At 41.5% G+C, this 15,428-nt stretch overlaps 2 protein-coding genes and 2 long non-coding RNA genes across 4 annotated transcripts; 3 read left to right on the plus strand and 1 right to left on the minus strand.

The window, feature by feature from the left end:
* Nucleotides 1-200: 200 nt before the first annotated feature.
* On the minus strand, nucleotides 201-2,594 carry LOC149269711 (uncharacterized). The gene is made up of 2 exons (XR_016268985.1): nucleotides 2,233-2,594; nucleotides 201-1,055 (listed from the first exon to the last, which is right to left on the minus strand). It is a non-coding gene; the product is annotated as an uncharacterized LOC149269711 (long non-coding RNA).
* LOC149269712 (uncharacterized) lies at nucleotides 2,520-3,436 on the plus strand. Its single transcript, XR_016268984.1, has 2 exons — nucleotides 2,520-2,810; nucleotides 2,866-3,436. It is a non-coding gene; the product is annotated as an uncharacterized LOC149269712 (long non-coding RNA).
* A 608-nt stretch (nucleotides 3,437-4,044) lies between these two features.
* On the plus strand, nucleotides 4,045-6,836 carry LOC108612152 (uncharacterized). The gene is made up of 4 exons (XM_018005059.2): nucleotides 4,045-5,236; nucleotides 5,300-5,839; nucleotides 5,911-6,069; nucleotides 6,307-6,836. The coding sequence occupies exons 1-4, from the start codon at nucleotides 4,076-4,078 to the stop codon at nucleotides 6,691-6,693; spliced, it is 2,247 nt and encodes a 748-aa protein (XP_017860548.1). The 5' UTR covers nucleotides 4,045-4,075; the 3' UTR covers nucleotides 6,694-6,836.
* A 2,971-nt stretch (nucleotides 6,837-9,807) lies between these two features.
* dbf (doublefault) lies at nucleotides 9,808-12,898 on the plus strand. Its single transcript, XM_018004971.2, has 2 exons — nucleotides 9,808-11,434; nucleotides 11,694-12,898. The coding sequence occupies exons 1-2, from the start codon at nucleotides 10,180-10,182 to the stop codon at nucleotides 12,434-12,436; spliced, it is 1,998 nt and encodes a 665-aa protein (XP_017860460.1). The 5' UTR covers nucleotides 9,808-10,179; the 3' UTR covers nucleotides 12,437-12,898.
* The last annotated feature ends 2,530 nt before the right edge of the window (nucleotides 12,899-15,428 follow it).

Below are 15,428 nucleotides of genomic sequence, written 5' to 3' on the forward strand. Positions count from 1 at the left end.
TGTAAGAAACGCTTCAAAGCGTTTCTTTCATGCACTTTTCACACCAGCAAAGCAGAGAGCAGCTAAGTGGGGAGGGAGAGATTTACTCGAGCGCAACAAAAAACCATTCGACTTAAAAGCAAACATCAAATTGAGTCGGGGCGAAGCTACCTAATAAAATCCATAACAATCGAACACAGAAAATTAAGTCTCCATGAGTTGATTCGCCTATAAATTTATTTAAATTATATGTAAATCGAATAGTGAGCATTAAATGCTAATAAATATAAAATAAAAGATATTAAGCTAAGCTAGACAATGGCCAAAAAAGAGATAGACAAAGATCGAACTAGACATGATATCTAATGGATCAAAAGTTGAATAATTCACATATCCTCTTGAATTTTATTAGTTACTTAATATTATATTGTAAACAATTTATAATATTGATTCTTTAGCTAACATTTTTATTATTATTTATTTATCTTTTTGCATTAAATATATTATTAAATATAAATAAATATTTGCCTTGAATAATAAATTCTATATTTATTTGTTGAAATAATTTAAATTATTTTAATGTGATATATTCTTATGATTTTAGCTCCCCAACTTGTGGCCTCTAAGTATTATTTAAAACAATTTTATATTTTGCATTTTTTATACTTGAATGAATAGAATGCTGTTTGTGTATTTAGTTATTACAGTCGACTCTATAATATGAGCTCCGTTAAATCGAAAATCGTGATAAATAAGAACAAATTATGTCCCCTTGAAAAAAATTCGTTCTCGATCATTTTCTATAATTTAAATATCTGTGTAAATCGAATAATAAAAATAATAAAAATAAAAAATAAAATAAAAAACTAATCCGTTTGCCATTTCGAATTATCGGGAGTCAAGATTTTTTTTTTTTTTTTGTAATCATTTTGGCCTTGAATATATTTTTTAATATATTTGAAGTAAATAAATAGCTATGAAGAATCAGTTTTGTGTAAAAATGCAAATTAAGCCTCATTAATAAATAAATTAATTTATAGACTTAATCCAATAATCCATGCAGCCCATGAGAAACGCTGGAATAAAACAAATGAAGCATATAATTTAATTCTTGTATAACAATTGGAATTAATATCGATATGCCATACACTATTAAATTAAGCAAAACTCATTTATGGTTCATAACGCACGACTCCTGTCTGAGTCACGAGAGGATTTGAGCAAGAGGTTAAGATCCCATGCCCAATGTGTCTATAAATTTCCTCTTTGTGGCGATGCCAGACGCTGTAATGTTAAGCCCAGCATATGCTTATGTGCCGTATGTGATCCGGCGTCATCATTACCATTTTCTGTCATCGTCATATCATATCGCACATCCACACACACACACACACATGTCTTTATGAGTTTCTCGCAAATGATAAGAAAAGTTTTTCCAGCATAGCCAGCGAAGGCGGAGAGCAGGAATGGTCCATGTCAAAACATATGGCATATTGCCAGGCAAAACATTTAATGGTCTGCAAAACGGCCAGTGGATGGCAGAGGACGACAACGAGAGCGCATTAAAAGTTGCTTAACCTTCATTAGGCGCCCTATTCTAACTGCCAGTGAAATGAAATTTAATATGTGTCACGGCTTTGGGCAAGAACGGGGTCCTTCGTCCTTTCCAACGGGCATCGGGTGGCGCAATAAACGCGGCTGTCAGGGAAGCTTAATATGCCATTTGTGCATGGCTGCTATGTCGGCTGCACTGCATCCTAATGATATGCTTGAAAAAAGGTTGCGAATCACCGCAGAACTTGGCAAACAAAGAAAGCGCCAAGTGCCAAGCGCCAAGCTCCGTGCGTCGAGCTTTAATCAGTCGGGATCCAGGCAAGCAGCCAAACTCGATTTGCCAGCTCGTTTCACGCCAGGGCAAGCCTGCCGCAGCCGGAACTGGCAGCTCGCCTGTCTCCTACTCGAGTCGACTCCTACTTCCGGTGGCACGCTGACTCTGACTCCGACTCCGACTCCGACTCCGACTCCGCACGCAACGAACGCGACAAACGCGTTAATACGGCGACATGGCATTATCCTTTTCTCGCTTTCTCGCTCTCCCTGCTGCCACTCCGGCTCGCTGCCTGCCTGTGCATTTTGATAATCGAATTTGCGCAAACAAGCAGGCGACACAAGTTGAGCAAAATAGCAACAGAGGCAGAGAAGCAAGGCAGCTGATGTGATATGATATGATAGAAGGAGAGCCTATACACTTACACCTTAAGCCCATGAAAGCAGTCTATAGAAATGGTTTCTACAACGATTTCTGGTCACTTGAGTATTATAATTAAACTATATCATATTGCTATCCCTAACATTAGTTTCTCAAATCGAAACTGCGCGCTGCAGCAGATTTCGTTCGAGTATATTTTTATGAAGATTATTTTCAAAACTGTTTAATGAAATGTACTATAGACACAGCTAAAGAGCAAAAACCCCTGTCTTTCTCGAAAACTCTTTCTATATACTCATTTACGAAGTGTCCGTCCGTCCGTATAAGCTTTTGAACTCAAAATGCTGAATATAATCTCGTGCTAAGGCTTTTGCAATGCAATTACTCATGGCGTGACAATTGGGAAAGCAATACAATACAATATCCCATAAACGTCATGAAATTAGGAGTATATATTCGCCTTGGATATATGTATATGCATGTGTGTCGGAGATGATAGTATTATTCGGATGGAATATCTTATCGATATATGGGTTCATGCATAACATTGAGTGATATTGATTGAACAGTGCAGGGACACGCTGCACTCCGCAAAATTATCTAATCTACAGAAATACCCGACGTAATAAATTAATTTTCTAAGCATTCCGCTAAATATTGAGACGACGTTATTTCAGGAATCATTTAGCCCGTTGTCAATTGATTCGTATAATTGAATTTGCCTTGTGCTACGCCTCGTTAGCACACTGACCCTATATAAGCAGCAGGCGCCGATCGCTCCACTTAGTACTGGAAGATCTTGCGATGAGCTTCTTGATTTTGTTAGCACTTTTGGGGCTCAGTGGCCATGGAATATTTGTCCATTCGTATGACTGTCAGGTTCAAGAGGCGGTGTTAAATCAGCAACGTCAAAATATTCTGGACCAAAGGAATATGCTGCAACTGCAGGTGAAATGGTTGGAGCAGTACTGTCATCTCTCCTTGCCCGATGTGGGAATCGTTAACCCTGTACCACCACCTACGTGCGTACCAGGCTCTATAAATATAAATGTGAACATATGTCCATATTTCAAAAATTAAACTGTGCTGTTTAATCTGTTGGGCAGTTAAACCACTGGATAAGACACACAGGGAACTATGATTTGTATACACAAGAAAATGGGAATAAAAAATAAACATAATATAAACCATATAATATTGTAAACGAATATAATATAAATCTCTCCTGTGTATTATTCCACTGCACAATTTGACTTTTTTTAATTGGGAAATCAAAGTATAATGGTTATGTTAAAATGTTTGCAACAGGGAGATGGAGGCGTGACAGACCCCATATGGTATATATATATATATATATATATATATATATATTTATATATATTCCTGATCAGCATGAGGAGCTTGACTCGATTCACCCCTGTTCGTTAGCCTGCCTGTCCATCTGTCCGTTTGTGTTCAGAAAGTATAAGAGATTTGTAGGTCTCGGTATTATACCTAGATCGAGCTTAAAAAATCGATAACTATTCCCACTTTAGTGTTATCGATTAAAACCCTGATAGAGTATAATACAAGAAGAGGAGGATACAAGAAAGGGAGGCTCTGGCATCAGCTCATCGGCTTTGACGACAGCAAAATATTTCATTAGCAGTTCCACAAAAGATTTCTAATTCGATTAGGGGATTGAAGGTCTCTTAGAACGTTGTTGTGATAATAAGTCACGCTGAAAATTCCTCTGTAAGCCCATTAAGCATGGTCCGATACTGGTTATATAATTGAGTGGGTACGGTTACTTAAGTTCCATGTTCAATTGATTTCGCAGCCTTAAGAATTTGTTGCGCTCCTTCGCTATATAAGCTGGAGCTTACTGGATATCCCCACGCAGTGAAGATGAACCGAATATTATATTCAGTGCTGCTGGCGCTCTCTGGCATCGTGCTTTTGGTCGATGGCGCCTCACTGGACTGTTTACAGAAGCAACAGTATTTAGCTGCTGTGCAAGTGGAATTGAGCAAGCTGGAAATAAGGCACAACCATCAAGTGAAGTGGTATAATAGCTTTTGCCGGAATACGCCATTCCCTCATCCGCCTATAACATTTCCTCCGCAACATAAGCCAGGCCCCACTATTATTATAGTGTACCCACCAGGAAGTCCATGTAACCCAGGAAATGGATCCATCATTGATCCGCCTGCAACTCTGCCAACCCTTCCTCCAGGTCCTCCTGAAACTATGCCAACTCTTCCTCCACCTCCTGTAACTAAACCAACTCCTCCTCCAACTCCTCCTCCAACTCCTCCTCCAACTAAGCCTCAAACATATCCCACATATCCCACATATCCACCGTATCCAACATACCCAACGTACCCAACATATCCAACATATCCAACGTATCCCACATATCCACCGTATCCAACATATCCAACACATCCAACATACCCACCATACCCAACATATCCACCCTATCCACCTTATCCAACCAATCCACCATCCACATCTCCACCAAGCACAACAACTCCACCATTCCCTACATACCCACCTACCACAACTACATCCATCGCCACTCGACCACCCGTAATTTGTACGCACCCATGCCAACCAGGCTGTCCATGCCAACCAGGTTGTCCGTACCCATGCCCACCAGTGTGTCCGTACCCATGCCCACCAAACTGTCCGTACCCATGCCAACAACCAGGTTGTCAATACCCATGCGTACAACCAGGTTGTAAGTACCCATGCCTATACCCAACCAGATACCCTCCCGTATTCCCACCCGTATTCCCAACCGGATACCCACCCGTATACCCAACCGGATACCCACCTTGTTCGCACCCACCATGTCAACAACCATTAATATTAGTTGTTGATTGCCCATTCGCTAAGAAACAACAACAACAACAACTCCAAGGAAAACTTCCATGGGACAACACAAGGACAGATTCGCAAAGCGTTAGCGTTTCATTTAGTGAGAGTCCCCCACCGATTGCAGCAATAAAGCCTACAGTTCCTTTCTCAGATACCGACATTAATGTGGACGCGAAGCTGAACGCGGTAAGTGCGAGATGTGCCCAAATTAAGATTAAATCTAAGATTATTTGTCGGCCTATGGAACAGGTGGAGCTGATCCAGAAGTATGGTTACCCTGTGGAGGTGCACATCGTCATAACATCGGACGGCTATAAACTGGTCCTGCATCGCCTACCGCGCCCGGGAGGACCTGTCGTATTGCTCGTGCACGGCCTCATGTCCAGTTCAGCGTCTTGGGTGGAAATGGGCCCGGCAAACGGCCTGGCTTATATACTATACGACCAGGGATACGATGTTTGGCTTTTGAATACGCGCGGCAACATCTATTCGAACAAGCATAAGAATCCCCATATTCGGCCAGCGGACTACTGGAGCTTCTCGTTCCATGAAATCGGTGTTTTCGATCTGCCAGCCAGTATTGACAAAATCTTACAAGTTACGGGCAAGAGCACCTTGCAATACGTTGGCCACTCCCAGGGCTGTACCGCCTTCTTTGTGATGGCCAGTCAGCTGCCTCAGTATGCCAAGAAGGTGTCTCTCATGCAGGCTCTCTCGCCCACGGTCTACTTGAAAAATACACAGAGTCCGGTGCTGCGATTCCTGTCTCTGTTCAAGGGAAATATCAGAGTACGTATTCCGTGCGAGTGCCGTTCTTTTTGAATCGAGCGTCTCTAATCTCATGCTTTACTCAATTGCAGGTTTTGCTCAATTTACTTGGTGGATTCTCGGTCGCGAAGGATAACAAGCTAATCAAGCAATTCCACGCTCAAATCTGCAAGAGCAACCAATTGGGCAGCGAGATATGCCGCATCTTTGACTATGTGACGTGCGGATTCGGCTGGAATCAGTTTAACAATGTAAGTAGTTCAACCTAGAGTTAGGATGGTAAGAGAGAATGGAGACGTGGCACACCACAGCTGAATTGATCTAGTCCGACTGTCCCTAAGCTATCTTTCCTAGTTTTCTAGTTGGGCACTACCGACTGGCTTAGCAGTTGTCACAGCTCGTATGAAGGCCTCATATAGATATCATATTTCTTAGTACTTACAGACTATGAATACCACGTATACATAAATGATTTCCATATATTACAGACCTTGGAGCCTATTGTCGCTGAGCATTCGTCGCAGGGCGCGTCCGCCTTCCAGATCTATCACTATTCGCAGCTGCTCAGTAACCAAGAATTCGCTGCCTTCGATAATGGCGAGGCGCTCAATTTACAGCAATATAATAAGCCACAGCCGCCGGCCTACAACATCACCCAAATACCCTGTCAAGTGGCACTGCACCACTCGCAAGACGACTGGCTGGCCAGCCTGCCCGATGTTCAGCAACTAAAGAATCAACTGCCCAATGTTGTCGACTACTCGTACATTCAGCAGGAAGGCTTCAGCCACTACGACTATATGCTTTCGCAGAATGTGCAGGGGCTGGTCCACGATCGCGTGGTTAGTAATTGTGCTAGGTATGGGCACAAATAAACGAGTGCTAGATCTGGGCTTAATTACCATGCCAAAAATTAATCTTGTGTACATTTTCAATTTGAAAAGTTTTGGTTGTGGTTGAAAAAAGAAAAGCATACATGCAAATATATAGAAAAAAATAATGGTCAATTAATATTTAAGCGATAGTTGAAGTTATAGGTAATACGCAGCTGTTGAAATTTTCAACATGGGGAAAGTTTACATGCAGTGAAAAGTAAATCTGATTACTCAGTCATATTACGACTACGATTTGACACTCCTCAATGACTTTCAATGGTGGAGGTCGGAGGCGGCTACTATTGATGGATTGGCAGTCCACCTTTCCAATTAAACAAGCAGCGTCATAATATCAGAAAGCAGCCTTTATCATATTACAATTACTTGATTTGGTGGCTTATTGGATCCATTGAAGCTAGAAAATTTAAATGGCTCTGTGAAGTATATGTGACTGGCGGCAAGGGGCGTGGCAGTTTCTATATGTAATCTTTGCCGGCTGTCCACTAAAGCTAGAGATTGAAAATCTTCAATTAAAAATGTAGGCACGCATCAGAATTTACGGTTCATTTAATTTTAATTTTTTTTTTTTTTCTTTACGACTATTCAACACAGTACTTACTTTTTATTTATTTTGTTAAGTTTTGTTAAGATTATACCATTTAAAATATGAATTTAGAGCTGCAGGAGATCCGAGCTTTTCTCTGCTTTAATAAACGTTTAGCTGAAAAAGTAGCTAAACTCTTGATGAGACAGTCTATCAATTAAATTATCACATTGCTGCAGGTTGATTTGTTTTGCATGAGTCGAATGACAGCAGCTAGACAGCTTGACAGCAGGAGTCCCATGGGCATTTCATTTGCGGCTCTTGGGGCAAATCAATGCACATACGAATTTCCATATTCGTATGTAAAACGATTCATAAATTTCAGATGCTGTACGCATATTTACACGCCGCGAGGCGCGCTTGAAAATTAAGTTTGCAGTTGAAATGGAACGCAAAGACAAGGGGACGGGGGCACACAATGGCCTGACTTTAAATTGCTCACGTGTGTATGTGACACAATTTGGGACAGAGCCGAGCGGAGCCGGGCAGAGAAGGGCAGAGGCGGGCCGGGACAAGCGACAAGCGACAAGCGACAATGGCGGAAACGGAAGCGCAAAATGTGAAAAATGCGCGCAGTGAACAAAGCGCTTGAATGTGGAGCACGAGGCGGAGCAGGAGGCGAGACACAGGCGCTGGAGTTGGGGGTTAAGGCAAGCCATGTGGCGCTTAACAGCTGGCACGTACACGCTGCCACGCCCACGCAAAGGGCCGCGGGGCAAACAATTTGGCAAGCACACACACACACACACACTGAGAGATACGCACATACACACACACACACACACAGTCTTCACTTTTGGTCTCTGCAGCGCTGGAAGTTCGCCCCATCTTGGGGCTATCAACGTCACGGGCCTCGCCATAAGCCTCAAATGCCATGCGTACGTGTGTTATTTAATGCTTATCTTTATCCTTTTCCCATTAGTGTTATTGATGTTGGCAGTCGTCGTGCCCTGCCACTGTGGCACCTGTGCGCTTCTGCTTCTACTGCTGCTGCTGCGCCTCGATAAACCCGGCCGGCAGCTATGCGCTGACAATTGATGCCACAAGCTGCCAGCGGAAGCACAAAACCTGGCACAAAATCACGCGCTAAACATTATTTTAATGCTCCAGGCAGTCACATATGTATGTACTCATTCGCATTCTCAGTCCCAGTCTCAATCTCTCTTTCACTCACTCTTTTTTTGTCTTTCTGTGAGCTCCATTCTATAAGGCAGCTTGTCGCAAATATTTAAAGCTCTGCTGTATTTCCTTTGCTGCTTGCCGTGCCATGTTCTTCAGCCCCAAAGAGCTCTCTGGGGCCCTCTCGATGCCACAACTGACATTTACAAATGCTAAACTTGGCTCCGCGTTGGAGGCGGCCTTGAGGGAAGCCTTTTGAATTGAGACGCTCCTGAATTATGGCGCCAGATGGTTCAACTTAAAGCCCTTCCAGCAAACCTCATAAATTGTGAAATAAGTTTGCGATTAAGACTTTCAGGGCTCAGTAATTGCTTACGAGGTGTGGGAATAGCAGAGATGCGGAAAAACGTTAGAAATTTATAGTAGTTAGCTATTTATGAAATCCATGTTGCCTAAATATTTATAAAAATAAAATAAGAAAATAAAACATATATGCAGATTTTAAATTTACTTGATCGCCACCAGCAGCTTGTGCGGCTGACATAATAATCTACTCTGTACAATATTTTTAATAAAAATCTTGTGAAACCACCAAGTGCAAAACATCAGATTGCTTTAAAATTAAATCAAAACTGAATTTTCTATTACACATCAGGTTGATTAAATATTAATTAAAATTAATTCAAACTCTTCTTACTTTTATTTTTTCTATTTTTCGTGATGTATTTTTAATAAATATTTTGAATTATTTATTTTTATATTATTATTTTGAAGTACTTTTTTTCTTTTTTTTTTTTTAATATGCTCAAACACATTTAATATTATTATTAGTTTTTTTTTTTAATACCTTTAAGTATATATATATATATATTTTTTTTCATATTAAAAAAAATACATAAAATTTTATTTTTCTATTTTAGTATTTAAAAAATATTTGATCATTATAATTCAAATATATTTATATTTTTATAAAAATTTATATAAATTTTTTTATTTTTTTTAATACATATTAAAAATATTGCAATATTTTTTATAGTGATACAATTTTATGTATACATATATTAAGATTTACTCTGTGAAGTACGCAACGAAAATTATTGAAATTGCCCTTGAGTTCCGTCAGCTTGAATATAGGAAATAGTTTACTTCAGAATTATGTACTATTATTTATTATATTATATATTATATAGCGAAGCCAAATAAGAATGGCTCAGAAATATTTAAATCATTTAGTTTTCGCTTTGATATACAGAAAGTAAACTATCAGAAGAATATACATATATATGATATATTTAAATTAGTCAACCAAACAAATAATATATAAAATACAGAAGCCGAACTGTCAGTTTATGATTGCAGAACTATCGATAGTAATTTTAGGGTTGTGCGTGAGCATGCGAGAGAGTTGTGTGAATGGTAGAGTTGTTTGCCGGATGGAACGTAGAGTCGTAGTTAGCTTTGACAGATCCATCGCTGGACGTGTTTTATTATGTATTTTTCGATTGGTGTCGAAACTTTTCACACATTTTAAACACCAATTCCAACAAATTCAAATGTATTGTTAAATGTTAAGCGGTCGAACAATCTCGCGCGGCCCAAAGTGTATAGAAGCCATTCCCATACCCATTCGACGACAAACCGAGTTCTCTATTTTCTATGTGAAGCATCGACAAGCCGTCCAACACTGCGCCGGCAAGACAGCGTAAGCAACCGTTAAGCAACCCCGAATCGAGCAGAAATCGAGAATTAAAAGAATCAAAGAAATGTTGGCACGCAAATCCCAACTGACTCCGCGGACACCGCCCGTCCACGAGCGCATCGCCCTGCTGTGCGCCCGGAACATCTGCAAGCTGGCCGCTGCTTTGCCCAAGCCGCGCACTCGATCCGGCTATTTGCCAGTGCTGGTGGAGCTGCGCCGCACCGACGAAAATGTCGTCTATCGCTACCAAGTGAACCTGCCGCCGAACTGTCTGGAAGGCGACGGTCAGCAGATGAGCATGGCCCAGGCCAAGGCGATCACTCAGCAACTGAAGCTGCCCTGTCTGGTGCACGGCGCCCTGGAGCCCAGCGCACAGCCCCAGGCCGTGCTGCCAATGGTGACCGAAGATGGCGAGGCACCGCAGCTGATCCTGATGCAGGATGCTGTGCATGTGGTGCACGAACGTGAGGACTACGAGAACATGGGCCCCACGCCCAGCAACGACGGCATCACCACGTTCCAGAACGCGGCCTATGCCAGCGGCGCATCGAAGATCACGCGCGACCATTTCATGGCCGTGCTGCACAACCAGCGCCCCAGTCCGTTGCAGTTCGAGACGCTCTGGGCGGACCAGCACTTGGAGGGGCTGGAGAGTATTGAGCAAGTGATCAATGCCTGCCAGCCACGCCCCATCGAGCTACCGGGCTTACACGAGCCGTTCACAGCGCGTGACAATAAGGCCGAGTCCCAGCTGCAGCTGAAGCCATATACTGGCCTTGGACAGGCCTCCGCACCAAAGGCTCGGTCAGGTAACTTCCGGGGCAATGGGCATCAATACAACCCAACTTCGCGGGGGCTGGCAAGCGTGCGCGAGGAGCGGCTGCCCAACAGGCCGCTCAACGGCTACAAGCAGCAGCGCAAGCCCAGCAGGAGCCAAAGCTTCGCCAACAGCACTGAGCGAATGCGTTGTCAGCCGAAGAGACTCGGCAACGGCAACGGCAATCGCGAGGCGCCGAGCCAACCGGCGTTGGGCTCGAGTGGCTACAGGCCGCAGCCCTACGAGCCGGCATTCTATTGCAGCATCAAGGACTACATTGCCAACCAGCAGCAGTCGCGGCAGCGCATCTATCTGCCCAGTGGCGATCCGCTGGAGTATCGCATGGAGGGATCGTCACCCCTCTATGCGCACCAGCCGCGCGGCGACAGCAATGGCCAACCCTTGCATGGGCAGAGGCAGCTGCTCATGCGACAGAAACTGGAGCAGGAGCTCGACTATCAGCGGCTGATCGAGCAGCAAAAGTATAAGCGCAGCTCTACGGGTGAGTCGACTTGAGTGGCTTAAAGCTGAAATGCAAGTTGAAAACACTTGCAGCAGCATTGCTTAAGTCATCTGATATTTAGCCTTTAGATCTAATTATTGGAAACCTGCTGAAATTGCATTTACTATGTAGGTTTTCATTATCATTTCACTCATCTATTCTTTAAAATGAAATGAAATTTCCTCCATAACAGTATAGTATATATTGCTATATACCAGTTACGATACAAATATTTATATATCTGATATCTATCGCATAGAACCGTCGACCACACCGCAAGTTCCGCAAGAGCTGCAGTCGCTGTTCCACTGGGACTGCTGCCACCTGTGCCACACGGCAATGCGCACGATGCGCAACGCCCTGGACCATTACCTGTCGCGGACGCACCTGCGTCGCGTGGACTCGTGGCTGATACGCTACAGCTTCGTCAAGGGCAACCTGTCCGAGGATATGCTGCGGCACCTGCGCAGCTCGGGACCCGCCGTGCTGCACTGTGACCTGTGCGACCTGAAGCTGACCTCGGTCATACACGCGCGCCAGCACTTCTACGGGCGGCGGCATCGGCTCGTGGAGCGGCACATCAGCAAGCCGAACGGCGAGGGCTACTACGACAAGACGGGCCGCTGGGTGCGCACCAACGACAAGTGGCTGATGTGCAAGCTTTGCGACGTGATTGTCACCTCGGAGTCGCAGCTGTCCATACACATGGCCGGGCTGCGCCATCGCAAACGGGAGCGCTCCAGCGGTCCGGGCTCCATGTTGGAGCCGTTCGATGGCAGCCACGTTTACCGCATCAATGCGAATGGGTCGCTGGTGCCGCTGAATCCGCTCGGCTGCTACTTGTATTCCGGCTATAACAAGCCGGACTTTCGTAAGATCAACGATCTGAATGCCGCCTACTACTGCGAGGTCTGCAACATAACGCTAAATCACCTAAAGTCGGTGAAACAACACGAGGAGGGGCGTGTGCATAGGAAGAGGCTGGAGAGGGTCATGCAATAGAAGAGTGGACTTGAAGAAGAAGAAGAAGAAGACGAATTAGAAGGAATATAATGTGAAGAAGAACAAGAAGAATTATAAGGAGAAGCATATAAAGGGAGTGGTGTGTATATGAGAGAGTGAGTCTGCGTTTCATCTCGTATCTACAGTATTTATCGAAGCTATGGAATGTCAGCAGAGCCCCAGCCCCAAACCAGACGAACGGGCCGAGTGCTGTGCCGTATTATTGACAATTTACTTTTTGAACTATCTAACCTTTTCATATGTTTTATAATAGAATTGCGCATAAACAACAAATGAGCAAATGTAACCTATATATATATGTATATATATATGTGTATATGTGTCTATACATGTATATATATGTATATATATATATAAATGTATGTACATATATATATATGTATATGTATATGTATGTATACAAAATAATAATAAAATATTATTGTATGTCTATTAAAAATACTCCTTTCTTTTCCTTGTTTATAATTAAATGTATTGCAAATTCTGTGTGCATTAAATAGTCTTGTAAATTAAGCACTTTTCGAAAAAAAAAGTGTTGCATGCTTTCGGGCTGCGCGATAAATGTTGTCCGACAGAATGTTGCCAAGCATATGCTTCTCGAATGTTGCTAAGCTTCAAGCATGCTGCAGCTGCTATGTTGCTAAGCGGCCTTTGCATGTTGGAATTAACATTGTAAATGAAATTTGTATTTATAAAACAAATATGAATATAATTAATTAAAAAAAAATGATTTAAATTCAGGAAAAAATAATACCAATAAAATACGTTTATAAATATATTTTGTATTATTTATTCATTTATATATTTTTTAGTATATGGAAGTGATCAGTAGTGCTAAACATTCTAGTTAGCCGTTACTTTTAATTAGCAGTGTGTTAAGATTATATGTGAATGTAAACTACAATTTTTTTTACTTTATCTGGTAGTTATAAAAAAATAATATAAATTTTTGTGATAAACCAGACTGACATAAGATGATGTCAACTCGGATATTTCTGCAAATGTTCATTATCAAGGAGAACACACAAAATTCAATTATGCACTCACAAGCCATTTATTCATTTTTCATTTTGAATGATTTAATGGAAATTAAGGTAAATTAATGAATGTTACGGTTATTTTGCCTTTGATAGCTGCTTAAGCCTTTGGTAATTAATGATGCGACACTCGCCGCAAACGCTGTTGTTCTTTGCTTTTAATTGCACGTCTGCTTATGCAGCGACACGTTGCCCCATTGCGGAGGCGCTGCGTCTGCCGTTTGCCATTTGCGATTCGCCATTTGCCATTTGCCATTTGCCATTTGCCATTTTCCAGTTGCCATTTGCCATTTGCCCAGACGAAAATGGCATAAAATCTGCGCAGGACTCGTCGCCAGGCAGAGACAATGGGAGTACCATAAAAACGGAGTTATCGCTGGGTAAATATCAGAAGAGAGCTACCCACAGCACACCAGCCGGGGCCGTGGCTCCATGTCAGTCAGACAGTCGGCGTCTAGACAAAACATGGCATTAAATAAATAAATAAATCGCAACAACATCGACAAACCGCAAAAAACGGATGCGACTCGCTACAATTTATGGCCACGTTTTTGGGCGAGTGTGAAGAAAAAAACGACATTGGCTGCACATGTCCGATGAAGGTCAATAGCAAGTGTCGGGCGTGTGAACTTGTGGGCGTGGCCAGGGCACAGCCTAGTCAGCTGCAGGCTGCAGTATCTATATATGCACTATATATGTCCTCTGCTCTGTCCTATCCTCTGCTGCTATATAGATATCTGTTTATCTGGCCGTCTGGCCGTCTGGCTGTCGCTTCTGGGGTGGCAGCTCAAAACATGTTTTCGCATAAATTAAACTTCTTATCTGCTGTAAAACATTTGACGCCATTGTTGTTGTTGTTGTTGTTGTTGTGCGGACAGGAAATGTATAAACAGTCAGCAGCAACAGCAATAACAATAACTAGTCAGCTCTTGCAGTAAAGCGCATGGGGAGAGAAAAATAATCGAAGGAAAAATGCTGCAAAATATATAAATTGACGGGAAATGACGTTTTACCGATGATATAATTAATGATATGGCAATTGGCTCTTACAAAATCCAAAGGCAATTGACATAATGCAAATGTTAATGCAGAGATTATAAAAGTCGAGTTCTCATATTAGCTATAAAGCAAAAAGATGGAAAAGGTACGAGTCCTATATACCATTATAGGCTATCATAACAGATCTTTGAGGGATGCACGAGAGAGAGAGACAGAGAGAGAGAGAGAGAGAGAGAGAGAGAGAGAGACAGATATACTGACATTATTTTCCAAGGATCCCATTGACTTTCTAATGAATCCAATATAGTATATATAATATTTTAAAAAATTACCATTCAAAAATTAAAAATTAAAAATAATTCACATTGCTATTAATTTTACAAATAATAACTCAGCAAATTTTATATTTTATATTAACTAAATACAAAATTGGAAGGTTTAAAATTTAAATAAATGAAAATTACGTAGAAATTTTAATTTTATTTTTATAATTTAATAAATGATTTACTTTAATTAAATATTAATTTATAATACTTTTCTCGTTAATTCTTATATACTAAGTATACGTATTTAATCAAAGGGAAATTTTATTACATAAATTTACATTTTTGCAACTGCAGATTTATCTTCACTTCTTTGAAAATGTCGATTCTACTTAATTACCAACTACTTAATTATCATTGGTAAAATTATTATTATATTAAATATATTATATTTAACGGATTTACATGATATTATAATTATTAAACTATAGCCTAATCTAAAATGTATCAATGCTATATTATTTTACCCATATGCATATGCTTTAAGGCAATGAGTTGAATTGGAATATTTTCGAGCACGCCTACTTGTCTGATCATTAAAATGAACGCAACGCATCATAGCCAGCTTGATTTAAAATAGAAACAAAATTTATTTCGCATTGACTCTGAAAC

The sequence above is a fragment of the Drosophila arizonae genome, chromosome 3, assembly GCF_054131065.1.
Source record: "Drosophila arizonae isolate 15081-1271.41 chromosome 3, UAZ_ARI_1.0, whole genome shotgun sequence".
Classification (NCBI taxonomy): Eukaryota; Metazoa; Arthropoda; class Insecta; order Diptera; family Drosophilidae; genus Drosophila; species Drosophila arizonae.

Bases quoted from the DNA above. Each gene is read 5' to 3' on its own strand.
- dbf (XM_018004971.2), top strand. From the start codon at position 10,180: ATGTTGGCACGCAAATCCCAACTGACTCCGCGGACACCGCCCGTCCAC. The intron at 11,435-11,693 runs GTGAGTCGACTT...TCTATCGCATAG, and splicing joins GTATAAGCGCAGCTCTACGG to AACCGTCGACCACACCGCAA.
- LOC108612152 (XM_018005059.2), top strand. From the start codon at position 4,076: ATGAACCGAATATTATATTCAGTGCTGCTGGCGCTCTCTGGCATCGTG. The intron at 5,237-5,299 runs GTAAGTGCGAGA...CCTATGGAACAG, and splicing joins TGGACGCGAAGCTGAACGCG to GTGGAGCTGATCCAGAAGTA. The intron at 6,070-6,306 runs GTAAGTAGTTCA...CATATATTACAG, and splicing joins GCTGGAATCAGTTTAACAAT to ACCTTGGAGCCTATTGTCGC.